Raw genomic sequence first — 25709 nt, forward strand, 5'->3', positions numbered from 1 at the left:
CTGATGTGTGCTTAGCAAAATTCTCAGCGGTGAGGTTAACTAGCCAGAGCCCAGAGCAACAGTACACTTTAATTACTGCTCTGAAATCCCGGGGCAAGGGACCAGGTAGGTGGGAGGGGCTAGATATGAGAACAAGGGCATCTGGTTCCAGAACGGCTGGGGTTTTTCCATTCCTTGTTTTTTGGAAATGGAGCATTTTGCTACTTTTCTGGCAGTCCTGAAGCTGCCCAGAGTATTTATGTGCAGACTCATTTTTTTCCCATTGGGTATTTGGTCTCCTTGTTTTGTCTTTTTCTTCCATGTGAATGGCATCAGGATCTGGGCAGTTAGAGGGTGGGCTGACTGCCATCCTCAGGGCCCCTGCCAAGCTCTGCCATGTTTAGTCTGCCTGTTTCCCCCTCCCACCTCACGTCTGCCAATGCCAGGACTTCATTGACCAGTGCTTTTCGCCTTCCTCAGCTCCCTCTGATAGCATCTTCATTCCAGCACTGTTCCTTAGGACCACTTAAGCAAGGTAGCCTAAACTGACTGGAGAGGATAGAACCTAGCCCACTAAGAAGGCTCTGCGTTTCCGTGATGCCCATCCCTCTGCCCTCAGACCTTGGCAGGAGAATGAGCCAGTGAGGTGAACTCCAGATGGAAAAGATGGGGCAGAAGTAGGGAGGAGCCAGCCATCTGAAAAAGCTAGCAAGGGGCACACTCCTTAGACTGGAGAGGGTGTCTAGAAGGGAGGGCTTCCGCTTGGCCAGTGTGAGGGGGACTAGGAGCCGCTGCCTCTCTTCCTTGTGCTCTCTGTCTCTGGTGTTGCTTTGGGCCGGACATTGATTAGGAAGTTAGGGTGCTTGATCGGCTCTCCATCAGCAGCCAAGCAGGGCAGGTATGTGGATCAATACGGCAGGAATCCGGAGTCCAGGCAGGATCCAGAGTCCAAACAGCAAGGTCATTAAGGCATTTCAGGCCCCTCCTGAGCCATTTAAGTTTTCCCCTGACTTATCTTTGAACTTGAATTAAGCAGCTTCTCAAGCTGCCCATGGTGACTTTGATGGCCCTCTTCAGTCTCTAATGTTGCCAGTACCTCAATGGGTTCATTTCTTCTCAAGAAGTGGTCAGAAAAGGGGGTCTCCTTATGAGAAAACGTGGGCTGGGCCTGCTGACTTCTTTCATCCTTAACATTTGCTTTACAAGTGGGTATCCAGACACAGCTTGTGTCGAGTCCTCTAACTGGATGGGAGGATTAGTTAGAAGCAGAGGGTCTGGCCTTTGCTCGCTGGAGCAGGAACCAGAGTGGGAAGTAAAGAGAGGGTGAGACTTTGTGTGGGGGTCCAAGCCACTCCTGTCTTGTACAGTCTGTTTTCGGAATGAGTCGACTTCTGGCCTTGTTGGAAAGGGGAAGTGGCCACGTGTCTCCGCCTGAGCTCTTTGGGAACGTGTAGGACTCGGAAGAGACCTTGGCTCCTGAAAACCAGCCACTTGACATTTGACCTCACCTGAGGGATTTGTTACTCGCAGTCCCAAGGATAGACAGTTGGAGGGGAGAGTTGCTCATGTAGAGCTGTAGAAGCCACTTGTCCTTGGTCTTCAGTTAAGAGGGAGGGTTCCTGAGCTTCAGCTTCTTGGAGACTCAGTTCTGGGGCTGAGCCAGTCCTCGGCCCATGTCCTGAAGTTCCTTGGAGCTCTCTGGCACCTTCCGGAGTAAAAGTGGTGGGTACCTTGCTCACCTCAGGGCGGGGGCTTTTGCTTTCTGGAAGTAAGCCGCCTGCAGGTCTGTGGACTAAAAGGCATGGTGGGTTCTCAGGGGCCGTAGGGAAAAATATTTCTGTCCCAGTTGCTGGTAAAGCCAAAAGGCCAAATTCCTCAGAGGGGGCTCCAGGTCCCTCCCAATCACAAAAGTCTGCCATCGTGCCCCTTATCTTATTTCCTTCTGGATCTGTGACTTCCCATTGACACAGCTCTGCCATCCTGCTCACCATACCGCTTGCTCCATGGGGACTGCCTTTGGGTGGGCAAGCATTTGGAGCATCTGGCTGGGGGACAGGTGCCCCTGAACTTGCATCTTCCCAGGGGCAGACTGTCTCCTGCTCTCTGCTGACTTCTGCTGCTTTGAGGAAGTGTTCTTCAGTCCCTTCAGGTGCCATCTTTTGAAGGATTTCTCCCTGTCCTGGGGATTTACTGTCCACCTCTTGCTCAAGTCTCCCTTTCTCTGTGGCTTCTTCATTCACTTCCCAAGGGCAGATTTCCACTGCTTTAGCCGGAGCCTCTTCTGCTTCCCACGGACACACTTCTGCCACCTTGGCCCCCACATTGCCTGCCACCTCAGAACTGCCTTTGCTTCTGTCAGCAGCTCGTGGGACTGGCTGTGGAGATGGAGCCCCACAATCTTGCCTCTCCCAGGGACACACTGCCTCCTTTCTCCCATCAGCCCTCTCTGGCTTTTCTTGAGCTGCCACAGCTTTGGGCTCTGGTCTTCCTGGGGCTTTCTCTTTCTCCTCTGGAGGTTTTCCTTTTCTGTCTTGGCTTGCCATTACTTCGTCAGGGACTCCTTCAGTTACCTCCCAGGGGCAGATCTCCGCTTTGGCGCTGCTGTCAGGTGTGGGAGCATCCCACGGGCACACCTCAGCCAGTCCCTGAGAGCCAGCTTTAGGTAGGTTATGGCACTGACTGTCTGGGGGGGAGAAAGCACTGGCTGGGGCCCCACTTTCCCATGGACAGATCGATTGTAGCTCGTGGCTTGCTTCCCTCTCATTTTCAGTAGTGAATTCTCCTGCTGTTGAAGATGAGGCATTGTCTGGGGTTTTGTGTTGTGGGAGGGAGCCCATCTTTGGGTCTTGTGTTAGGTCCCCTTTCTCTGCTGCCTTATTCCTTACCTCCAAGGAACATCCCTCTGCCACCTTGCTACTCATGCTGAGGGACGAGTCTGAGACCTCAGCACCCTGAGCAGGGGGTTCCCTCAAGTCCTCCCAAGGACAAATAGCTTCCTGCTCTTGACTCTGTTTTGTCTCCTGATTTGATATGTCTTCTCCGGAGGAGGTGAGTCTCTCCTTTTCTAGAGTTTTCTCCCCCTGCCTTGCTGAGTCACCCCCGCTCTCTTGTTCCAATCCCATCCCAGGAGCTCCTTCATTCACCTCCCAGGGACAGATCTTGGCTTTCTCACTGGTAGGTGCTTCCTCCACTTCCCAGGGACACACCTCAGCTGCCCTGCAGCCCACCCGGTCCAGCTCCTGGAATCCAGCTTTTGGTCTGTCAGTGCCCAGAGTGTCAGAATGCCAAGAGGAGCTGCCTGGATCCAAGCTTTCCCAGGGACAGGCCACCTCTCGCTCCCAGGCTGGCCTCTCTGGCATCTTCAAAGCAGTAACAGCTGTCTCACTGGGTCCGGGACCCACAGAAGCCTTTCCTGTGTCATTTGGAAATTTCCTAGTGGCCTCAACTCCCAAAGCCCTTCCCTGCCTTGCTCCAGCACTCACCTCCCAGGGACAGACCTCAGCCTTCTCGGCAGGCACAGTGTCCTCTGTATCCCATGGACAGACCTCAGCAGTTTTGCTTCCCACCTTGCCTGATGTGTGAAAACTGGCTTTGGGTCCATCTGTGTCTTGAGGGCCCGGCTGTGGGGAGAAGCTGCCAGGGTCCACGTTCTCCCAAGGACAGACTGCTTCCTGCTTTGGGATCTGTTCCTTGGGCTTTTCCCAAGGTGTGCCATCTCTCATCCCTGATGTTCCAGGTGCTTTCTCCACATCCTTTTGAGATTCTCCTGCTTTGGTTGTCTGGCCCGTTGTCCAGTCTTCTCTTATTCTTTCATTTACCTCCCAGGGACAGAGTTCTGCCCTGGCAGGTGTTAATTCCTTTAGCTCTGGCCTGGAATCTCCCTGGGGACCTACCTGCGTTGCTCTTCCTCCATTGCTAAGGAGTTGGCCACCAACTTTGGCTGAGGAATTATCTAGATGTGGGCTGGAGGGCCCAAGGGCTCTACTCTCTGGGGGACACACTGACTCCTGCTGTTGATGACTTTTCTCCACTGCCTTCCCAGTTTGTTCTTCCATCTCTCCAAAGAGCCCTTTTCTGGAGGCCTTCCCCTTTTCCTGGAGAAATTCTCCACTTGTTTCCTGACTTAGCATTTCCTTTCCTGCTACCTCATCACCCAGCTCCCAGGGACAGATCTCTGCTTTCCTGATAGGAGCATCTCCTGACTCCCATGGACACACCTCTGAGATGCTACTGCCCAAGCTCCCGGAGCACCCTGCGGTTCCCAGGACTGGGGTAGAGACTGCTGAGGGACCCCGGAAATCTGTCCTCTCGCATGGACAAAAAGACTCCAAGTCTCCACTCAGTTTCTGTTCTTTCCAGAAAATAGCTTTCTTGGAGGTTTCCTGCTTTTCCTGGGGAAGCTTCTTCACTCCCTCCTGGAATGGTTTCCCATTCTTTCCTTCACATGCTTCCCAGGGGCAGAGCTCTGCAATGTCAGGTGGACGAACTTCAGGGCCAATGGCTTCCTGCTGATGCTTCTCCATCCCTCTAGCTTCTGTTCTGCCCACTGCCTCAGACTTGCCCTTGGCTCTATCAGAGTCCTGAGAGGCTGACCGAGGGGACTGACTCCCAGGATCGGTACCCTCCCAGGGACATATGGCCTCCTGCCCTCTGACCAGCCTCTCTGGCTTTTTCCGAGCAACAACCACATTTTGGGGCTCTGGCTTTCCTGAGGCTTTCCCTCTCTCTTGAGTGTCATCTAGATATTGTCGTAATGCCCCCTTCTCAGGGGCTCCCTCGCTCACCTCCCAGGGGCAGATCTGGGCCTTGTTGCTACTGTCAGGCTGCCACACTTCTGACTCTGTGACTTCCCAGGGGCGTACCTCTGTCACCCTGCGGTCAGCATTGCCTAGGGACTGAAAGCCAGCTCTGGGCAGTTCCCGCCCCCCCACAGGGGCTTCTTTTGCTCGCTCAGTGCTTTTGTCCCCAACCGTGCCCTGCCTGGCTTGTGTCAGTGTAGCAGACCTGGCTTTACCCACTCTCTCTACTTTCCCCTCCCCTGGACCCTGGGATGGCCTCCTACCTCTGTCAGCTTGTTCCCTGCTGCCCTCCTGGTGACAGACTTGAAGCATTCTGCTGGTGTGAGCGTTCTGTTGGTTCTGGAGGGACTCCTCATCCTCGCAGGGTGCAAGGGCAGCCTGCTTACTCACTGCCTTGGGCCGGCCTAGCCTGGGAGACCTGGGGCACGCCCCCACACCCTCTCCTGAAGCTCTTCCCTTCTCGGTCTCGGGACTCTCTTCCCCGCTCTCCTTCTCTTTGTGAGTGCTCCGAGAACGGGTCAGCGCTTTGATAGCCAAGCCTAGGCTGTGCATGGAGCCCTGCTGAACAGGGGTCTTGAGGCTGTGGGATTTAGAGAAGACCTTGGGCTTGTCCTCGTCCCCCTCATCAACTCCCCCTTGGACGCGTCCATCCTCTGTGTCCACCCTATTCTCTCCAGTGCCCCTTCTCTCGACTGCAACAGAGAGGGCTCTCCAGAGCTTGGCCCGAGCTGGGGCAGGGGACAGGCTGCTTCGCTCTGGGCCTGAGGGAACTTCCTGAGCCACATTTCCTTTCTTGACTGGCAGTTCTGCATTCTCCCAGGGGCAGATGAAGGTGAGTAAGCTGGGGCTTTGGGGGGGTACCGGGACTGGTGCCAGGGCAGGGACGGGGACCGAGGTCAGGACTGGGACCGGGACCGGGACCGGGGTCGTGGCTGGGGCTGGAGCTGGTATCAGAGTTGGAGCCAAGGTGGAGGTGGGAGATAGCATCCTTGGCTCTCCCGGGCAGGTTCCAGACAGGGCCATGATGGGTGTGGAGACCTGGTGCCGGACAGGTGGGTGAGGCAGCCTTCTGGCAGCCTCCTGAAGCCTCCCGGTGGTGTGGGAGCTGTCCACACTGCGGCTCTTGGCTGGGGAGGGTGGGGCTGACAGGGGGGCCCTTTGAGCTCGCTCCAGCCTCCTGGCCGACGGCCTCCTCCCGGGGCTCGCCAAGGCTGCCTCGGCCTTCCTTCTCTCCTCTCGCTCCTTGGCCTGCCGATAGGTCTCCTCCAGGTAGGCCTGGCTGGCCACGAGCAGGGCCTTTTCCCGGGAGCCTGCCACCACGCTCAGCGACTTCTGCAGCGACGCGGGCCGGGCCCTGGGGAGCCTCTCGCCCACCGTCAGGTTGTGGGCACTGGCTGACCTGAAGCCCAGGGCAGGGGGCCCCTCCACTGACTCCCGACTCTCCCTGCTTTCCCTTGAGGCCTTCTTGGCCAGCTTCCTCCGCAGCAGCGAGTCGAGGAGCGGCGGGTCCTGATCCCGGGGGTGGCCGTGGCGGTCGTGGTCGTAGGTGCTGCGGGACTTGCGCAGCGTCGGGGGCCCTTCGGACTCCTGGAGGCTGGAGCTGAGGAGCCGGCGGCGCGAGGAGCCGGGCAGGCTGCTGCGGCTGGGGGAGCCCGCATCCCGGGAGTGCTGGCGGGCCAGGGCCTCTGGGAACTCGGCCAGGTACCTCATGAAGGAGCGGCCCAGGCCCTGGCGCGAGCTGCCCCGCTTTTTAGGCAGGTGCGGGTTGTTCGCGGCCATTTCCTTGGTCTTGTGGACTTCCAGCTGGGCGTAGAGCTTCTTTAGCTCGTCCTGTGGGGGCGGCGTGAGGAGAGCAGATCCCACTGTCATGGACAGCGAACCTCTCCGGCTTCTGGCTGCCCTGCCTCTGCCCCCAGCCATTATTTGCACCATTTTCTCTGGAGCATCTCTTTCTCACCAAGTTGATTCCCTTCCCTGCTTTGAAAATTCTCAGAACCCACCCCGTCCACCCTGAGTCACGTCCACTCAGCTCTGGGTGCAGGTGCACTCTTTCCCCTGGGGCGCTGTGGTCTGGTGAGGGGCCAGGAAGCCTGGGTTCGAGGCTGCTGGCCCAGCCTGTGCCTGAAGGCTATTTTCTAGAGCGCTGGGAGCCTCTGCTTCTATGAAGTAACAAGAGCCCGCTGCCTGCTGTTGGCTTCCTTAGGAGGATCCCGTGAGATTGATGGTGTGAAAAGTGCCATATTCAGGTGCAAGTGAGGGAATGGGACATTGAGAGTCTCATACTTTGGATCTCTCCCCAGAGCCAGCATCGGGAGAGAGCCTGGGTGCTGCTCCACAAAGTGGAGGTTCCAGGGTGGCATTGCCATGGCTCTGCCCTGTTCGGCTGGGGCCTCAGTGTAAGCCTGTTCCCAGAGGGGCAGAGTCCAGACAGTGAGGAGGACACAGGGTTGGGGCAGGGAAGGACAGGCAGAGGCGGTCGGGACAAGGAGGGGAATTAGGAGAGGAAAACAAGTCAGGTATACAGGTGGCCCCCGTGGAGATGAAGGGAACGGACAAAGTGGCTTCCCAAGGTTTTTCCCACACCTTAGGTCTTATGAAACAACAGGCTTAGACCACCAGGTTTCCTTATTTTCTACCCACTGAGCCTGTCATTTGGGTGATGTGACACCCTAAGCAGAAAAAGAAGAGCAAAGATGTTCTCCTGATGTAAGACTCTAAGACTGCCAGGTCCAGGGAATGGGTATCCCGCTGTGGAAATCTCTGGTAGTCCCATAGCTGGCCCAAGTGTGCTGGCACTGTAGGGCTTCTTAGTCTGCCCCTCACAATGCCCCTGCTGAGTGGGAGTGAGCTCTTACTTGTCAAGTGGCCTGGACCTCAGGGATTTGGTTCTAGGCCTCTGGGTGGTGTATGACCTCCTCTGAACAGGGTCAGGGGAAGCAGCCTAAGCCAATAATGGAGAATGGAGGGAGGGCAGGTCTTAGAGGGAAAGCTAGGGGCCAGAGAGGGGACCTGCAGTGGTACACAGCCCAGGTGGCAGGGCAGGAGTGATTTTGCATCCGAAGGAGGCACAGAGGACAGCACATACCCGAATGTCTCCAGGGTCCAGGCTGCGCTCACTCCAGGCTGAGGCAATGCTGCTGTCCAGGTAGGAGCCTGAGCGCTGCAGGTCCAGCTCGTCCTCATACACCTCATCCACCATCTCCTCTCGGGGAGGAGCCCCCGGCCTCTGGAACTGACCAAGGTGGGTGTGACAGCGGGCAGGGGCGGGGGTAAGAGTCAACTTGGCTCCCTCTTTACTCCGCTTCCCACCTACCCCATGGAATCCAACTTTGTGCATCTTCACCCCCCTCTCTAATTTGTAATCCCGATGGCATGAAGAGTTTTGCTCCCTGTTATTCTCCCTGGTTTTCTTTAGCTCAGAGACTGGGGGGGGGGGGGGGTGTCCTACCTAGCTGCCCGCACAATTCCTAGCTGTGTCCTTCAGCTCCTGGACCTCTCTCTCTGTAACTGCTTCCAAATTGGTTTTTCAGAGTCCATCAAACTAAACCGTTGGTTGGGTAACAAGGACCCCTCCAGCCCTAGCTCTGACTTCCTTTGCCCTGAGATGGGAGGCAGAGATACAGTAGCTTCCTCCCAACCCCCACCCCAATCGGGCTCCTCCTCCAGCCCCACGTGGCTCAGCTCACTCACCCCAGGGTGACATCCTCACTCTGACCTGGAGAGGGCGCTGCAGTTGCAGCAGCTCCACGGTGCCCCTTACAAAGAGGCTGGGGTTTGGCTCACAACCAGGATGGGAAAGACCTCACCTTAGGAATGAAGATCAGAGCCAGTGTGGTGGTGACCGTGCTGTGGGTGTGGAAGAAGAAGAGGAGCAGGGTCCAGTCTGGGTGCAGGGAAGGAACCAGCACAAACCTGAGGGTGAGGGAGGGGAATGTTAGCTGTGGGGGGAGTGACCTCTTCCCCACCCCACCCCCACCTGTCTTACTCGCTCATCGCCCAACCCCAGCCCTGATCTCCATAGAGGTTCTGGGTGGGTTGTAAAGGGCACTTTTCCTTCTTCAGGCCCTTTCTAGGATGTAGATCCTACCTCAAGGTTCATGTTAACACCCACCTCCAAGAAGCCCTCCCAGACTACTCTTCTCTGGTTACCTAGAGCACAGACTCATGCTCCCCAACTCTCTTATGGACTGCCCTGTGAGTTGCTTCTGCCTCCACCACAAGACCAAGTCCTTGTGAACATTCATAGCAGGGCTACTGCTGGATCAGCTGATGTGTAAGGGGAGGGAAAAGGCAGGGAGGATGGAGCACGTGTGGGAAGAAGCATGGTGGAAATGCGGGAGATGTGGCTTAAGAATAGGAGAATTGGGAGTGGGTTTCCTCTTTTGGGGTGTTGGGTGAAATGTGGGGTACAGGAAGGGTATCTGTGAGAGGAAAGAGCTACTAGTGGGGGGCTTTCCTTGCCTTGCTGAGGCATAGCTGTGCTGCAAGGATGGCTGTGAGATGGGGTTCCCGGGCCTGGGAGAGACAAGGGTGATGTGAGGTGGGTAGGTGTCGCGGGCAGGAGGGCCTGTCCTCACCTGGCTGTGTGGAAGGCAGCAGAGAGCAGCAGCTCATTGTGCAGGGCGATGCCCATATAGCGCGGCTCGTGGAAGGCTGAGGGTACAGCTCGGGTGGCATAGCAGAGAAAGCTGCCCCAGCACAGGAGCAGCATCTCGGCTGCAGGAAGGTAGGGGGCAGAGAGTCAGGCACCACCCCAGCAGCCATGGGGCCCCTTTCTGTGTTGGGTGTGCTGGGGAGAGCCTGGGCCAGGGATCCAGGGACAAGGCAGGAGGACCAGGTCAGGAGGACCCCTGGAGGTGCAGAGCAGAGAGGGCCAGAGTGAGGGGGACTCAGCAGAAGCAGCTCACCCACAACCATGATGTAGTCCCAGCGGTCGTGATGGCAGAGGTAGAAGTGGCGGCCCGTGGGAGTGTGGCCTCGGGCCACCAGGGGCGTGTAGATGCCTCGTTCCAGGGCCCCCACCGTCCACACCACCAGGAAGCCCAGCACTAGCATCAGGAGCAGCCCCAGCCGCCGCAGCAGCCGCCCATCACTCAGGTGGGGGCCCCGCTGGGCCGATCGAGACAGGAACAGCTGGAGCACTCTACAAGGGTGTGGATGGTGGATAGAGGCATAGGGGGAGGACCAAGGAGAGGGGGCCAGGTCTCTGGCCTCTGCCCGTGGCTTCCTTCCCCTCCACACACGCCTGTTCTCTTGTCCTTCCCATGGTTTGCTGCCTCCCTGCCCCCCAAAATGTTACATGCTGGGGAGGGCTATAGTGATAGGGACAGGCCTGGGGCAGGTGGTGGTGGTGCACAGGGGAGTGGAGCTGGTAAGGGTCTGGCTGTGAAGAACACTGCATCCCAAATGAGCTGGGGCTGCCTGGAGTGAGCAGCATGAGAGCAAGTTCCGCCTCAGACCCTACCTATAAAGCTTGAGTATAATGGTGCCGTAGACAGTGGCAAAACCCAGCAACCGGACCCAGCGGAGGGCGATGCAGCGAAATACACTGGGCTTGAAGTACAGGATGAAGACCTGGTTGGGGGGGATGAGGACAAAAGTCACTGCTCTCCTATGTACTTCCTCTATGCACTAGGCCTAAGCTAAGAGCACCACTGATCTTCCTAATAGCCTTGCCATTGTGGCACTATCACCTCCATTCTGTAGAAGAGCAGCTGAAGTATCAGAGAGGTTGGGTAATTTGTCCTCTAAGTCATACAGTAGGCCGTAGAGCTCTTTGTAGCCTGGACTCTTTGGCTCCGGAGCTCACTAGGCTAGCCTGCCATTTGTAGATATGAGCACAGGGATTTTGAGGTCTCCAAATCTCCCAAGAAAGCAGAAAAGAGGAAGGATTCTGGGGTTTGGAGGGTACCAGGTGGGGATCAGGTAGGTTCAGATTCTGGCCATAAACTCACAGGGAAGTAGAGCAGCAGGGATCCAAAAAGGATGGCTTCCAGCAGAACAACTCCAGAGGCTCGGATCCTCTGTGAACCCAGGAAAGAGAGGCATGTGAGCAGGGCAGCCAGAGGACAGAGCCTGGACGATGGGGGAGAATCTCGGCCTTTTTTTTTTTTTAAAGATTTTATTTATTTATTCATGAGAGACAGAGAGAGAGAGAGAGAGAGAGAGAGAGAGAGAGAGATGCAGAGACACAGGCAGAGGGAAAAGCAGGCTCCATGCAGGGAGCCCGACATGGGACTCGATCCCAGGTATCCAGGATCACACCTTGGGCTGCAGGTGGTGCTAAACCGCTGCGCCACCGGGGCTGCCCTCAGCCTCTTTTAAAGGTCACTCAGTAGCCCTGGGCTAAGGCCTCACCCTGTAATATCAGCCATGCCCCCCACTCCCACCCCAGGCCCTTGGCTCCACTGGCACTAAGTCTGGCCAAGACCTAGGTTGCACATAGCTCCTTCCCCCAGCCCATGCCTCTCCCAGTCCCAGCCTGGGCCTTGCTGCAGACCTGGGCTCCAATCACAAGTTGCTGGAGCTAGAGGGAATCTCATGCATTCCTCCAAACTTTGGGTCAGACTGCTTATTTGTCTAGGTAACCCCTTCTCTGCCTGGTAACCGTTCAGTTGACCTTCAATTCTGGCTCAAATGTCATGCTTTCCAGAAAGGCTTTCCCAGGCCATCCCAGGCAGGACAACTAATGGGGTCCTCTCTCTGAGCTGCCACAACAACAAGCACACACTTCTATCCTCGCCTCTGTTTTGCTGTGTTGTCATTCTCTATATGCCTGCTTCCTCTGTTCAACTGGAAGCTCCATGTGGGTCTGGATCACCTCTCTCCAGTGCCTACACAGTGTTGTGAATCATGTCCAATACCTACATTTTGCAGGTGAAGAAACAAATGAAAGGCAGTGGGGTCACTTGCCCAATGTCACATGGTGGGTTAGATTAAGAATGAAGACCAGAACCCATTTCTTCTGAGTTCTAGTCTTAGGGAGTCTCTGGTCTCGAGTTGATGCTAAGGACCCAAGATAGGGAGGACGTGCTGGAGAGAGATGTGGGGCCTTCCTTGCCTTGCTCCGGCGGCAACGGTAGGAGACCAGCATGCTCAGGAAGACGGCCAGCATACAGCAGGCCTGGCAGGCTAGCAGTGCTGCCCGCAGCACCAGGGCTTCCTCCACCAGGCACGGCGTGGCATCTATGCAGCTGGTGCAGCCCTTGGCACATCGCTGGCACCGCAGCAGCCTCCCAGAGCTGCCTTGAGAGGACGCGAATTGTCCAGTCGGCTGGGCAGCACTCTCTTCTAACCCTATAAAGAACAAGATGGGTGCAAGGAGAGGGGCATGGCCGGGGCACCCCAACCTTCTCTCCCCCTGGTCACCAGAGCCCTCTCCCTGCCCTGCTGTGGTCTGTCACCTCTGTGGTAGGGCTGGCACAGGGGAAGAATGAGGAAGTGGATGTTCCCAGGGGACGACCTGGTAACAGGAAGTGGTGATGCCAGGCTAGAGCTCATTGTAAGTTCAACTTGGATCAGATTGGCATGTTGTGGGCTCATCTTTAGAAGGCACCCTGGACTGGATCCTACCTGTGTCTCCTGCTTCTCCCAACCTTCTGCCCTTGCCCCACAAGACTCTCAGTCTTTTTTCCCCAGATGCCCCCTTCACCCAGCCCAGTCTGGCCCTCACCACAGTTAACATACCCCCAGAGTGGCTTGCCCCATAGAAGCCGGGTCGGCAGCGGCAAAGGTAGTGGCCAAGGACAAAGCCCCGACTCTCCAAGGGGACACACTGTGGGGATGACAAACATGATAGGTATTTATATGGGACTTTCCATATATAGTCCAATCACACCTATACGCCTACATCATGCTTCAAAGGGTTCCCATCAGCCTCCCTCTTTGGCTCACAGGTGGGTTTAAAAGGCCCCCATGGAGGAGCAGCTTCCCCTACCAGGGGCCATCTGGCTTTCGCACAGGACTGCTTTCCTCAGCCCTAATGCCATGCTAATGCCAGGCTGGTGGGATGCCAAGGCCAGCTCTTTATTCCACCTCCATCCATTGATGTTTGCCCAGCAGGGGATGGAGCAGACCTCTGAGCCAGGCAGGGAAAATGAGCACATGGATGAGGTCAGATCTGCTGTAGGCAGTGGCTTGAGACAGAGCAGTGGGGCAGAGGAAGGGGTCTGCCTTGCGAGATTCCATATCCAGCACCTGACTTCACCTAGAAAAGTTATAGGGTGGGTACTTCTGAAACTGTGGCTCAGCTTCCCTTCTTGCCTGGAGCACTAGAATGTGCTATGTTCCTGCCACAGTCTGCACAATCAGACCAATGCATACTGAGACAAAATGTGGCTGGGTTTAATAATGCACTGCATGATGGGAGCCCTTCTCCATCCCTGGACTTATAGTTCTGAAGACATGTGTCCCAAAGAGCGACAGATGCCCGAACCTGCCCCACCTCCTAGTAGGCTGCAGGGTTTGCTTTGGCTTCAGTTCAGCTCAGGAACAACACACAGTCAAGTGCAACTGTGGAGAGGATTAGTTCACTGGCCTCCCGGTTTCTCAGTCCTGGACTTGCAGGATTACCAGCCATTGCCTCCCATCATCCAGATTCTCCTACATCCATGGCTTTGATTCTGTTGGCATCTGGCTTGGGTTCCATCACCTTTACCAGTCCCAGAGCTCTTCAAGTTCCTTCTTTGGTTAGATTCCTCCCACAACTCAACCAACAATTACACTTAGGAACCCAGAGCTCGGTCAACATGGACAATGTGGTCCAGGAGAAGGGAAAGGGATGATTAATAGGGGCTCAGGAAGCAGTCCTGGGAATGGATCCTAGAGCACCCAGTACCAAAAGGGAGAGCAGGCAGGGAGGCATACTGAGATTTCAAGGAATGAGGGTGGCTGTCATCAGGAGCAGATGGGGGTAGGCTGTAAGTGTCCTCACTTTTTCTTTTTTTTTGTATGTAGGCTCTACACCCAACATGGGGCTTGAACTCCAGCCCCCAAAGATCAAGAGTCACATGCTCTACGGGCTGAGCTAGCCAGGTGCCCCCTTATTTTTCCTTTTCGATGCTCATATTTTTAATTATTCGTTCAACTTTAGTGCCTATTATGTCTCAAGCAGGAGGATTTGGGAATTTCTCAGAAATGACCGTCAACATATCATTTCTGAATTTACTTTTTTGTATTTTTAGTTTTTATTTATTCTTTTAAAGATTTCATTTATTCATGAGAAACACAGAGAGAAAGGCAGAGACATAGGCAGAGGGAGAAGCAGGCTCCCCACAAGGAGCCTGATGCGGCACTTGATCCCAGGACCCCAGGATCACGACCTAAGCCAAAGGCAGATGAAGGCAGACACTCAACCACTGAGCCACCCAGGTGTCCCTAGTTTTTATTTTTTATTGAAGTATTTTTTGACAGTAAGTGTCCTCATTTTTAGAAAGCCTGGTTTCTCAGGGCACCTGGGAGGCTCAATGGGTTAAGCATCTGACTTCAGCTCAGGTCATGATCTCAGGGTCCTGGGATGGGCTCCCTGATAAGTGGGGAGTCTGTCCCTCTGCCCATGCCCCTCACCCCATGCTCGCTAATTTAAATAAATAAATAAATAAATAAATAAATAAATAAATAAATAAATCTTTAAAAAATAAAAAAATAAAAAAATAAAATGCCTGGTATCTCATTTCTGCTCTCTCATCACTAGGGATGCCCCTGAAGCCCTAAGGCTTTTGTTAGTTGCTCCTGGGAGCTGGGTGGTAGCAGTGATGGGAGAGAGAAAGGGAGGCAGGACCCCAGAGCCCCACCCCACCATCCTCCTTATCCTCACCTGGGTGCTGTTGAGATCACACATGTGTGTGTTAGAGTACCAGCCTGGCCCGCTGGCACACTGATTGATGTCCACACTCTGAAGATCCACGTCCATCTGCACCTGCCCCCTAGGGCAGTGAATTGGCAGTTAGGGGTACAGTGAAGGATGCCAAGGTGGACATGTGTCCCTGGGCCCCAGACTAGGGAGCAATGCAAGCCTCACAAGCTTTAACCTAGTGATTACAGTGTGTCAGGACAGAGGGCACACCTGCTTTTCATTTCTCCAGTGCTTTTCATCCTGTTTCTGTGGGCAAGTCTTCTTCCCTGGAGGTTGTTCCCCCAAATCCCTCAGCTTTTCAACATCCTAGCATTTCCTGGTTTCTATCAATGGGTAAAGGGAGGGAGCACGTCAAGACATGTGGGGAGCTGGGGCTCTGATGATCTGTCCAAAGGAGATTTCCACACTTCTCCACTGCATGTATACACACACACACACACACACACACACACACACACACACACATACAGAGCTCAGCTATTAACCACCCCCTCACTCTGGCCAAACCAGATCAGAATTGATCATAGCAAAGGAACTATGGAATGGATCTGCCTGGCCTAAGTGCTCCCAACCCCTGCTCTGGGCTGAGTGGGTAGAGCTGGCTAGGAGCCAGGCTGCTGGCTGGCAGGAGGAAGAGCCTGCTGAGAGCAATGAATAGGGACACATAGCTGGAAAAACAATGTCGATTGTTGCACGCCTTGCAATTCTGTGCCCATTTGCTTCCTCTTTCCCACCAGGGCTCCCAATCACCTCTTTATTCAGGTTGCAGGAGGAACTCAGTTATTTGAAGGGTACCAGTCAGGACAGGCAAGACTGGAACCTACTTCATGTAAGAATATAGCCATTGGGAGTGACCCTGGGGAACTGGCCAACTCCTAAACAGAAAGGGCAATGGTTCCAAGCTTCCTCCTGAAGAACTTTTCTTCCCTTGGAGAAACCTCCTTTTGTAGCTCTAGATTGCTAGAGAGCAGCAGGTTTGATTCCTGGAGTGCCCACCTGACTCCCCCAAGACAGCTCACACATGGCCTATCACTGTCATCCACACCATACCCTCTCCTGCCTTCTATAATCTGGGGGCCAAGACCTATGCCCAGCTGTACACACGCCTATGTGTATACCTATGGATAAGTGGATTGATTCATAACACTATGTACACTCACACCTGTATGTGTTAACAGACAGTTACGGATTCCCAGAGTCAACTGCAAATATACACAGCTGAATGCAAATAGACACATCTGTGCCCCCCAGATACATATGCGTGTGCCAAATAGCCCACTCACAGCTGGCTGGACTTGAGGCCCCCACCCCCACATACCCACAAATGCGTCAAATACTGCACAAACCTACTTACCTGACCTCTGGGCTGAGGTCTGGCTTGAGTCCATAGAAGGTGGCAGAAAGTGTGATAAGCCAGCCAGGACGGAGCCGACCCTCCTGGCATTCCAGAAAGGGAGGAGATAGCTTCACATGCTGCATGTCCCCCACATAGCCATCCCCCTGTGGCCACTTGGGACTGCCGAGGCTCCCTAGGTCATTGGTCAGCACTCGCTTCTGTAGGGCAGAGGTGTCCGGGGCCCAGGTTGGGCTCTCCTTCTGTACTCTGCTCCCAGACAAGTCTTGAAGGATGGTCTCCTCCCCCATCCGGGTGGCCTGCAGGGCCAGCTGCAGGTGGCTGGCCCCTGGTGGAGGGTCAAAGGTCAGAAAAGCCCGGTATGCCCTTGGGTCCCCCTCGGCCACACTGCGGACCAGTGCCTGGTACCACTCCACATCCTCCTCCACACTGGACTCACGGATGTCGTTGGCTTGTAGCAGCATGTTGAGGAAATTAGCAGCCTGGGCGAGGGTGCCTGCTGCCCTCCATAGGAGTGGGGGGAGCCCTGGTCTGGCTCCTGCGCCATGGGCTTCATAGCGCTCACTGCAATTAGCCCCCAACAGCTGTTGGGCATCACCAGAGTAGAGAAAAGCCAGGGCTGCCTCAGCCCCCTCTGGGGGCACCCACATGACTTGGGAGGACAGAGGTGGCAGAGAGCGGGAGGGCCGCGGACCCCCCAGAGCCCAGCTGCAGAGGAAACAGCAGCCCAGCAGCCCCCACACAGGGTGGGGCGAGACCACTACCCTGGTGCCCATCCTCAGGGCAGTTCTCCGGTACCTTGTGGTCCAGGCTGCCTGGGGAATCTGGTGGCTCAGGAGAGCCCAGGCAGAGGCTGGCTGGCTCCACGCCTCCTATCCTGGCTTTCTCTCTTCCTCTCTCCCCCTCTCTCTCACACTGCGCTGTCTTGCCTGTTTTTCCTGCTCTCTAACGTCATCAGCTGGCTTCTAGATGTAGGCATGAGGGCTTTGCCCCTCCTCTGTCAGTGTGACCCCCCATTGCAAACCCTCTTAATCCTGGCACCACCCCTCTTCCCTCCTCCTCTCATCCAGCATCGAGGCTCCCTCCCCCCACTCCCCATCACACATCGGGCTCCACGGAGAGAGAAATGGGAGGGCAGAGAAAGAGACCAGTCGTTCTCTCCCTCCCTCTGCCCTTTGCTCCATTAGGAGAGATGGGCAAATCCAGGATGGGGCACCATAGCAACCGCAGATGAGCTGTGCCCCTCTCTCCACCCCTCTGCTCCACTCAGCCTCCTGGCAGCAATTGCGACGGGCATGATCTAGGGCCAAGCTTCAGCTCCTGGCAATCTGCTCTGACTGCCTGTACCCCCCTGACACAGTGCTGCTGAACTGGAATTTGAGATTGGGGTGGCAAGGGTGGAGAAGAGAGCCTGATATAACCACAGTTGATCTTGGACAAACTGTGGCAGTTTATAAAGTGTTTTTCCTGTGTGTTATCTCAAGGAATCTTCCCCACGAGCACATATGTAAGGTCAATATTCTTATCCCCATTTCACAGATGCACATATGTAAGGTCAATATTCTTATCCCCATTTCACAGATGCAGACATTGAGCTCAGAGACTCACCTGAGATCACATAGTTGCTCACGTTGAGACTCAAATCTGGAGCTCTGACTCTCCACACTGGCCCCGGTCAAACTCCTATGACCCTGTTACTCAACCTCAGAGACATTAATAAAGCCTCATTAGAGAGGTGGAATCCAAGACCCAGAGAGGTAAAAGGACTTCCCCTAGGATCACACTGGCCTTCCTGACAGAGTGGGAGCCTCCACGAGGAGGCTCCCCCGGATGGGGAGCCTCTCTTCTCCAGCGCCACAGAGGTAACAACTACAGCCAATGCGCTCTCTCTCTCTCTCTCTCTCTCTCTCTCTCTCTCTCTGTGTGTGTGTGTGTGTGTGTGATGGGGACAGGGAGAAGAGAGTGAACAAAGTTTTGTTTCTGCTACTTCCACCTTCATTTTGTCATCCTAAGTCCTATCTTCCTTCATTCATGAAAACTGTGTCTAACTTCTGTATTCTTTCCGGCTTTCCCCCCCACCTTCCACATCCTTCCTTTCATTGGGCACAATAACTGGTGTGTGTGTTGGGGGGAGGTAGAGTTAACACTCCTTGGCTCCAGAAGGGTGTGGAATCTTGCAGGTAGCCATAAAACAAAGCTCCTGCCTTCCTCTCCCTCTCTCTTCTGTCATTGATGGGCAATCTGTTCAGCCCCAGATCTGGCCCCACCTACACAGGTTGTCTCTTGGCTTCCTAGTCCCCTCTTGGTCTGCCCACTTCCTTAAATCTTTGATGACCCAGAGCACTGAGTGTATGCAGGAAAGGATGAATGATGGTTGCCAAAAACTCCTCTTGCTTTACAGGTAGGCTCTGCAAACAATTCTGCTTTGGAACCTAAGTGGGAATGTAAGAGGCGGGTGGGGGGCATGAGGGCAACCCCCCAGGAGAACCCCTGTGATGTCAGAACTGAAAGTGCCTCTCTGGCCTGGACCTTTCTCCAATAGAGAAGGAAACTAAAACTAAAACTAAAACAGGAGGCCAGTGGAGTTGACCTCAAAGCCACAATGTCCATGAGTGGAGTCAGACCTGTATTACACATGCATAGTCCTCTCTGTGGCCTCTGTGATTCTGAGTGCTAAGAGAGGGGTGAGGGCGCCATTCCAAGTTCTTGGCCTTATTGGTTATTGTTCGTGGAGGGCCCCAAACACACTGCATGAAGACGTAATAATAATTGTTTTGGTCCTCCAAGAAGCTTTTCATAATAACTACTAACGTTTGTGTCGCGTTTTAGCATTTCTTTTTTTTATTTTTAAGATTTATTTATTTATTCATGAGAGACACACAGAGAGAGGCTGAGACATAGGCAGAGGAATAAGCAGGCTCCCCATAGGGAACCTGATGTGGGACTTGATCCCAGGACCCTGGGATCACAACCTGAGCTGAAGGCAGCCACTCAACCGCTGAGCCACACAGGCACCCAGTGTTTTAGCATTTCTGTGTAAGTTTTCATTTAACGCCTCACAAAACCCCCTCAGGGAGGATTATTACTGAACTGTTTTTATCAGTGAAACACAGGTTCAAAGATACTAGATTGTTTGCTCTTGGTCATACATCCAGGAAATGGTGTGCTTGAACTCAGAGTTACTGGCAAGCTCCAGAGGAGCAGGGACAGTGGCTGTCTCCCCCATCGCTGCACTCCCAAGGTCTAGCCCATTGCTGAATGACTAAGTGAACCTCAGGACTGGTTTCAGTTCTCTTGAGTTTTTTTTTTTTTTTTTTTTTTTTTTTTTTTTTTTTTATGATAGTCACAGAGAGAGAGAGAGAGGCAGAGACACAGGCAGAGGGAGAAGCAGGCTCCATGCACCGGGAGCCTGATGTGGGATTCGATCCCGGGTCTCCAGGATCGCGCCCTGGGTCAAAGGCAGGCGCCAAACCGCTGCGCCACCCAGGGATCCCTTTTTTTTTTTTTTTAAAGCTGAACAATTTATTTATTTTTATTTTTTTTTAAATTTATTTATGATAGTCACAGAGAGAGAGAGAGAGGCAGAGACACAGGCTGAGGAAGAAGCAGGCTCCATGCACCGGGAGCCTGATGTGGGATTCGATCCCGGGTCATCAGGATCGCGCCCTGGGCCAAAGGCAGGCGCCAAACCGTTGCGCCACCCAGGGATCCCTCTCTTGAGTTTTTCTTCCCAAACCTTTGAACCTAGGGTCCTGATGCTTCAGTGACTACCCAGATAGGCCTCAGTGAAAGAGATATGTGTAGACACAAAACCTGTTCAACAAATACACACAAACTCAACACATACAAAAATAATACTTCCTTTGCTTGAAGCTTAATTTTCAATACTTTTACCTAGGACCTAGGTTATAGGCCTGGACATTTAAGGAAATGGAATAAGGTAGTATTCCTTGCCCTCCCTTAGAAAGAGCTCGTGTGTGTTCCCCTGTGCCTCTGTGTGCTCTGGTGGAGTGGAGATACCACAAATGGGGATACACCAGGTGGGAACATAGTTTCCCTCCCCGGCCTAGTAAGTAGTTGGGCAGCAGAGGGCACTGCAGAGCCACAGATCTTGCATTCATGGGCTAATCCTTTCTGGGTTGTTTTTTTTTTTTTTAATTTTTTTTTAAATTTTTTATTTATTTATGATAGTCACACACAGAGAGAGAGAGGCAGAGACACAGGCGGAGGGAGAAGCAGGCTCCATGCACCGGGAGCCTGATGTGGGATTCGATCCTGGGTCTCCAGGATCACGCCGTGGGCCAAAGGCAGGCGCCAAACCACTGCGCCACCCAGGGATCCCCCTTTCTGGGGTTTTGCAGAGACAACCAGAAATCTCAGGGTGGTCTTAAGTCTCAGGAGTTCTGTGATCCTATAGCAATTTCTGTTCTTTTCTCCAGAAATCTGAGTGACACCTGCAAGGTAGCTGAGGGAAGGTGAGTGGTTTTGAGTTCTACCATACTTTTTCAAACTGTGTGACCTTAGGTAAATAACTCTGGGCTTCGGTTTCTTCATGGGCAAGGAAAGATATCGTGTTGTGCAAAATTAGAGATGAATTTGTATCAGGCACCCCTTGCAAAGCATGAAGTAGAACAACCATCCGGTTGTTGGAACTTGTTCCTTGACCTTATGGAGTTTACAGCTTAGTAGGGAAGACTGATTTTACTCCAATAATTCCATGGATAGATGGAAAAATACACCTGTGTAATAAGTGCAACAAAGGAGTGGTCTTGGAGCTGGAAGGGCAGGAAATAAATGATGTGGGAAACAAAGACAGAAGAGAAATCATTAAATTTTCTTACTACTCACAGCCCATTGACAAGTCCTTGAAAGAGGCAGATTGAAATTCTTCTAGGAACTCAGCTGCCTCATTATTAATACTTTGCTAAGGGCAAAAGGCAATCTTAGCCCAAAGCCCAGGATCCTGTAAGTCTTTTTTAACATATAAAAATTCCTTTAGAAACTTTCTTTATCTCTAAACCCCCCCAAGATATGTGTTGGCAATCATCCCCCAAGCATATGACCCATCTGAAGGGTCATATACACCTGAAGGGTCTCATGACTAAGGTTTTATTAAATGGTAATAAGTGACCCTTTCCCAACAGTAGCCAGCCCCCTCAAGGTCCTGGAAACCTTGCTTCCAAATTCCTTAGAGACTCACACTATACCTAACCCCCTCCCAACTTGAAAGTATATGATGGGCCACTCCTCATGACCCCAGTGCATCTCTTTCTGTCCACAGGTCCTGCCCCTGTACTTTCATAAAGTCACCTTTCTGCACCAAAGACGTCTCAAGAATTCTTTCTTGGCCATTAGCTTCGAACTCTAATGTCTTTTCCCATATCAGTAAGTATCCAGGTAGAGAGGTTTCCCTGAGGGAGTGAGGAATGAGTTCAACCTCAGGATAAGTAGGAGTTTACTAAGCAAAAAGAGAAGGAAAAAAACCTTTCAAGAAAAGGGAATAGGTTATGTAATGGCCATATGTGTGTGACCTTCACACAGGGCTAGCAGACCTGCCGGAGAGAGAGAGAACAAAGTGAAGGTTGGTGGGAGAAGAGGCTGGACAGAAGCAAGAGTTAGATCACACAGGACTCCAAGGCCTCCTTTAGGAGTTTTATCTTCAGCCTAAGGCAAATGGGAAACCATGAAGAGTTATAATCACAGGTTACAGACAAATTTCCATTTTATTTTTATTTTTAATTTTATTTTTAAGTAATCTGTACACTCAACGTGGGGCCCTGGGATCAAGAGTCACATGCTCTTCCCACTGAACCAGCCAGGCACCCTAACAAATCTCCATTTCCTCTCTGACTCCAGGACTTATATTCTCTTAGCTCCAATGCACCCTCAGGTACAAAGTTACCAAATTCTGCTGGCTGATCGTTCCCCCTTATGTCTCGCATCCCTCAACATCTCCCAGGGGACAACTGCAATAGTTTTCTAATTGACCTCCCTCCTTGCTGTCTTCAGCCCAGTCCTCTCTCTTCCAGTCCAGTATCCTCTACACAGCAAGCTTTATCTTACTTGATATTGCATGTCTGCATATCAGTGAAGCATGAAGCTGCATATCAGTGAAGTTCAGTGAGGCATCCACACTTATTCCTATTTTGTAGATCAGAAAACTGAGATATGAAGGTGCTGTGGAGCTGGCTCATATAGGACTGTGAAAGCCAACTGTTAAAACTTCAGGGGTTTTGCAAGCCAGTTGTGAAACACAGCCATTATTAAAAATCAAATTATGCACACTTATAATTAGACGATGTTTAAAACAAAGGTAGTAAATTTTCTTTAAAAAAAAAAAAAGATTTTATTTATTTATTCATGAGAGACACACACACAGAGGCGGACTCTATGCAGGGAGCCGGTTGTGGGACCCTGCCCCAATCCCAGGTCTCCAGGATCAGGCCCTTGGCCAAAGGCGGCGCTAAACCGCTGAGCCACCCAGGCTGCCCAAGGTAGTAAGTTTTTCAAAAACTCATCAATTTTTTTGGAAAGATTTTATTCATTCATGAGAGACAGAGAGAGAGCACGCAAGAGGCAGCGACACAGGCAGAGGGAGAAGCAGGCTCCATGCAGGGAGCCCCACATGGGACTCAATCCCAGGTCTCCAGGCTAAACCGCCGAGCCTCCCGGGCTGCGCAAAAACTCATCACTTTCTACTAAGTTTACTATTACTATTGACCCATGCTCCTGGGATTGTTATTTTATCTGCACGATGAAACTATTACATAAGGATAGGCTACTATGCTACTGTTCATCTCTGTGTTCAGTAACTCTGTGTTCTGAAGCCATGGTTGGAGTATTTAAACCATGGATATCAGCAAATGCTCCAAATCAGGGCCTTGATTTATTGTTTTGTCAATTATCTAGATTTAAGAAAGTGATGGAGGAAAGTTAGTAATTCAGATTTAAATTTAATGTGTTATGCCTGTAGCCATTACAGGGTGAATAGCATAAAATAAGGAAATATATATATATTTTTAAATTTTATTTATTTATGATAGTCACACACAGAGAGAGAGAGGCAGAGACATAGGCAGAGGGAGAAGCAGGCTCCATGCACCGGGAGCCTGATGTGGGATTCGATCCCAGGTCTCCAGGATCAGGCCCTGGGCCAAAGGCAGGCACCAAACCGCTGTGCCACCCAGGGATCCCGGAAATATATTTTTTAAAGATTTTATTCATTTATTTGAGAGAGAAAGCACATGGCGGGAGGGGAGGGGAAGTGCAGAGGGAGAGGGAGAAGCAGACTCCCAGGACCCTGGCATCACAACTTGAAGGCAGACGCTTAACCGACTAAGCCACGAGGCGCCCCCCCAAAATTAAGAAAATATTCTTTCAGTATTTGAAAGCCATTTTCTGATTCAGCAAGCAAGTCACTTCCATAATTGACAGTTAAGACCATCTTTATTTTTTTTTTCACTTTCCTCTTAACACTGGCATTGTGGAAAATATCAACCAACATTCATGCTGAAGTTCCTTGGTCAATTGAAACCATAGGTTGGCTACCCATACAAGAGTTCAGCCAAAACCAGTGAAAGGATTCTTGAGAACCAATTGGTTATATGGGATTTGCAACTGTATACTATTATTAGCATTTGTAAATTGTGTGCCATACATCCTTTACCTGATAAATTTTTATGATAAATTTTTATCATACACACACACACACACACACACACACTGCCCTCTTCTCCCCCAGGGAGCCGTCTGTTCAACATTTATCAGCACACCACTGGCTCTAGAAAACGCCAGTGTTATTCATGTGTCATTCCGCAAATATTCCCTGGATGCCAGCGGGGATACAGCTAGTCAATGAAGAAATGACTCGGCCACGGTCACACATCGCAAGGGGCACAGGGCGGGACCACATACACAGGTGCTCCCGGGGCCAGCGGCTCTCGGCCAGGACCAAGCCAGGCTTTCCAGGGCCGCTCCCCCTCACCGGGCAGGGTGGCTTCGGCCTCAGCGCCCGGGAAGTGAAAAGCAAGGGTCGGGGCAGGGGACCAACGGCCAGGCGAGAAGCAGCCCACGGCCAATAGCGGCCCAGGCTGCACTCAGCGTCACGCTTCGCGGAGGCCGGCCCGAGCACACCCTGGGGGAGGGGGCGTGGTCACAGCCTCCCGGAAGTGACGCCATCCGGGGGCGGTCCTCGGCGGCGGCGGCGGCGGCGGTGGCGGCGGTGGCGGCGCGCGCGGCCTGGGCTAGCGCTGGGCTCCGCGCGCCCCCCGCCCCCCTCTATGAGGCAGAGGCCGCGGCGGCCGTTAGCGCTGTCGCTCCGGGGGCCGCGGCGGGCGGGGCTCCGGCGGGGCCCGGCCTAGTCCCCACCCCAGCCCGGCTCCCAGCCGCCCGCCCTCCCTTCCTCTCCCCGATGCAGGGGGCCGAGCTCCGGGATGGCGAGGCGGCGGCGGCGGCCGCTTCGTACCGCGTCCTGAGCCGCCTGCTCGGCTATGGAGAGGCGGCCCCCGAGCCAGGCCCGCCGCCGCCGCCCCCGGGCCATGGCCCCGCTCCGCCCCCCTTCCTCGCGCGGCCGGGCCCGCGGGGCTCCCGGCCGCCGCAGCTGATGGTGTTCCGCAACGTGGGTCGGCCGCCGGAGGAGGAGGACGCGGAGGCGGCCCCGGAGCCGGGACCCTCGGAACTGCTGTGTCCCCGGCACCGCTGTGCCCTGGACCCCAAGGCCCTGCCGCCGGGCTTGGCGCTCGAGCGGACCTGGGGCCCGGCGGCTGGACTGGAGGCGCAGTTGGCGGCGCTGGGGCTCGGGCAGCCGGCGGGGCCGGGGGTCAAGACGGTCGGCGCGGGTTGCTGCCCGTGCCCGTGCCCGTGCCCGTGCCCCCCGCAGCCGCCCCCTCCGCAGCCCCAGCCGCCTGCTGCCGCCCCGCAGGCCGGGGAGGACCCCACGGAAACGAGCGACGCGCTGCTGGTCCTGGAGGGCTTGGAGTCGGAGGCCGAAAGCCTGGAGACTAACAGCTGCTCCGAAGAGGAGCTCAGCAGCCCGGGCCGCGGAGGAGGAGGGGGCGGCCGGCTTCTGCTGCAGCCCCCGGGTCCGGAATTACCCCCGGTGCCCTTCCCGATGCAGGACTTGGTTCCAGGGCGCTTGGGTAGAGGGGAGCAGCAGCAACCGCCCCCGCCCCCGCCTCCTCCCGGGCCCCTCCGGCCACTGGCGGGCCCTTCTCGGAAGGGCTCCCTCAAAATCCGCCTCAGTCGCCTCTTTCGCACTAAGAGCTGCAACGGCGGCTCCAGCAGTGGGGATGGGGCCGGCAAGAGGCCTTCTGGAGAGCTGGCTGCTTCAGCTGCGAGCCTGACGGACATGGGAGGCTCTGCGGGCCGGGAGCTGGACGCGGGCAGGTGAGACCTGAGACCGGCTGGCAGGGGCTGAGTGACAAAACTTCCTCTTCTTGTTTCATTTCCCTTTTCTCCTGCTGCGGACACGGTCCTGATAATTCTTAGGATACGCGCTTTTCAAAAGGAGGCATAGAGACTTAGGGCTAAAGGTGGTGACATCGCCCATTAGGTCAGAGCTGATGGTGGGAACAGCTCCCACTCTTCAGAGTTCACTATGGTGACATTTCTCAGCTGGTTAGCATCTCTCCAATTGGGAGATGATTTGAAACCATCCTCCCACCCCCACCCCGGCCTGGCTTTTAAAGTTTTCCGAGATATATGTCTGCCATTACACCTGGTAGGG

At 53.9% G+C, this 25709-nt stretch overlaps 2 protein-coding genes across 3 annotated transcripts in view; one reads left to right on the plus strand and one right to left on the minus strand.

The window, feature by feature from the left end:
• Positions 1-1470: 1470 nt before the first annotated feature.
• On the minus strand, positions 1471-16861 carry GPR179 (G protein-coupled receptor 179). Its single transcript, XM_041726602.1, has 11 exons — positions 15986-16861; positions 14593-14701; positions 12465-12552; positions 11839-12074; positions 10733-10801; positions 10243-10352; positions 9686-9921; positions 9356-9494; positions 8585-8690; positions 7864-8010; positions 1471-6608 (listed from the first exon to the last, which is right to left on the minus strand). The coding sequence occupies exons 1-11, from the start codon at positions 16759-16761 to the stop codon at positions 1500-1502; spliced, it is 7125 nt and encodes a 2374-aa protein (XP_041582536.1). The 5' UTR covers positions 16762-16861; the 3' UTR covers positions 1471-1499.
• A 7292-nt stretch (positions 16862-24153) lies between these two features.
• SOCS7 (suppressor of cytokine signaling 7) overlaps positions 24154-25709 on the plus strand; it is a 32211-nt gene continuing 30655 nt past the window's right edge. The window contains exon 1 of one of the 2 annotated variants that reach the window (XM_041725894.1): positions 24154-25369. In XM_041725894.1, the coding sequence (XP_041581828.1) occupies positions 24396-25369 (974 nt within the window). In that variant the 5' untranslated portion in view covers positions 24154-24395. The remainder of the gene's footprint in view (positions 25370-25709) is intronic. The other variant, XM_041725895.1, reaches the window with a different exon arrangement.

The sequence above is a fragment of the Vulpes lagopus genome, chromosome 12 (genome assembly GCF_018345385.1).
Source record: "Vulpes lagopus strain Blue_001 chromosome 12, ASM1834538v1, whole genome shotgun sequence".
In the NCBI taxonomy this organism is placed as follows: Eukaryota; Metazoa; Chordata; class Mammalia; order Carnivora; family Canidae; genus Vulpes; species Vulpes lagopus.

Excerpts from the sequence above, each read along its gene's own strand:
- GPR179 (XM_041726602.1), bottom strand. The coding sequence starts at position 16,761 with ATGGGCACCAGGGTAGTGGTCTCGCCCCACCCTGTGTGGGGGCTGCTG. Across the intron at positions 10,353-10,732 it reads CCCTGCTGCTCTACTTCCCT|GTCTTCATCCTGTACTTCAA; the intron begins GTGAGTTTATGG and ends CCCCCCAACCAG. Across the intron at positions 9,495-9,685 it reads GGACTACATCATGGTTGTGG|CCGAGATGCTGCTCCTGTGC; the intron begins GTGAGCTGCTTC and ends ACCTTCCTGCAG.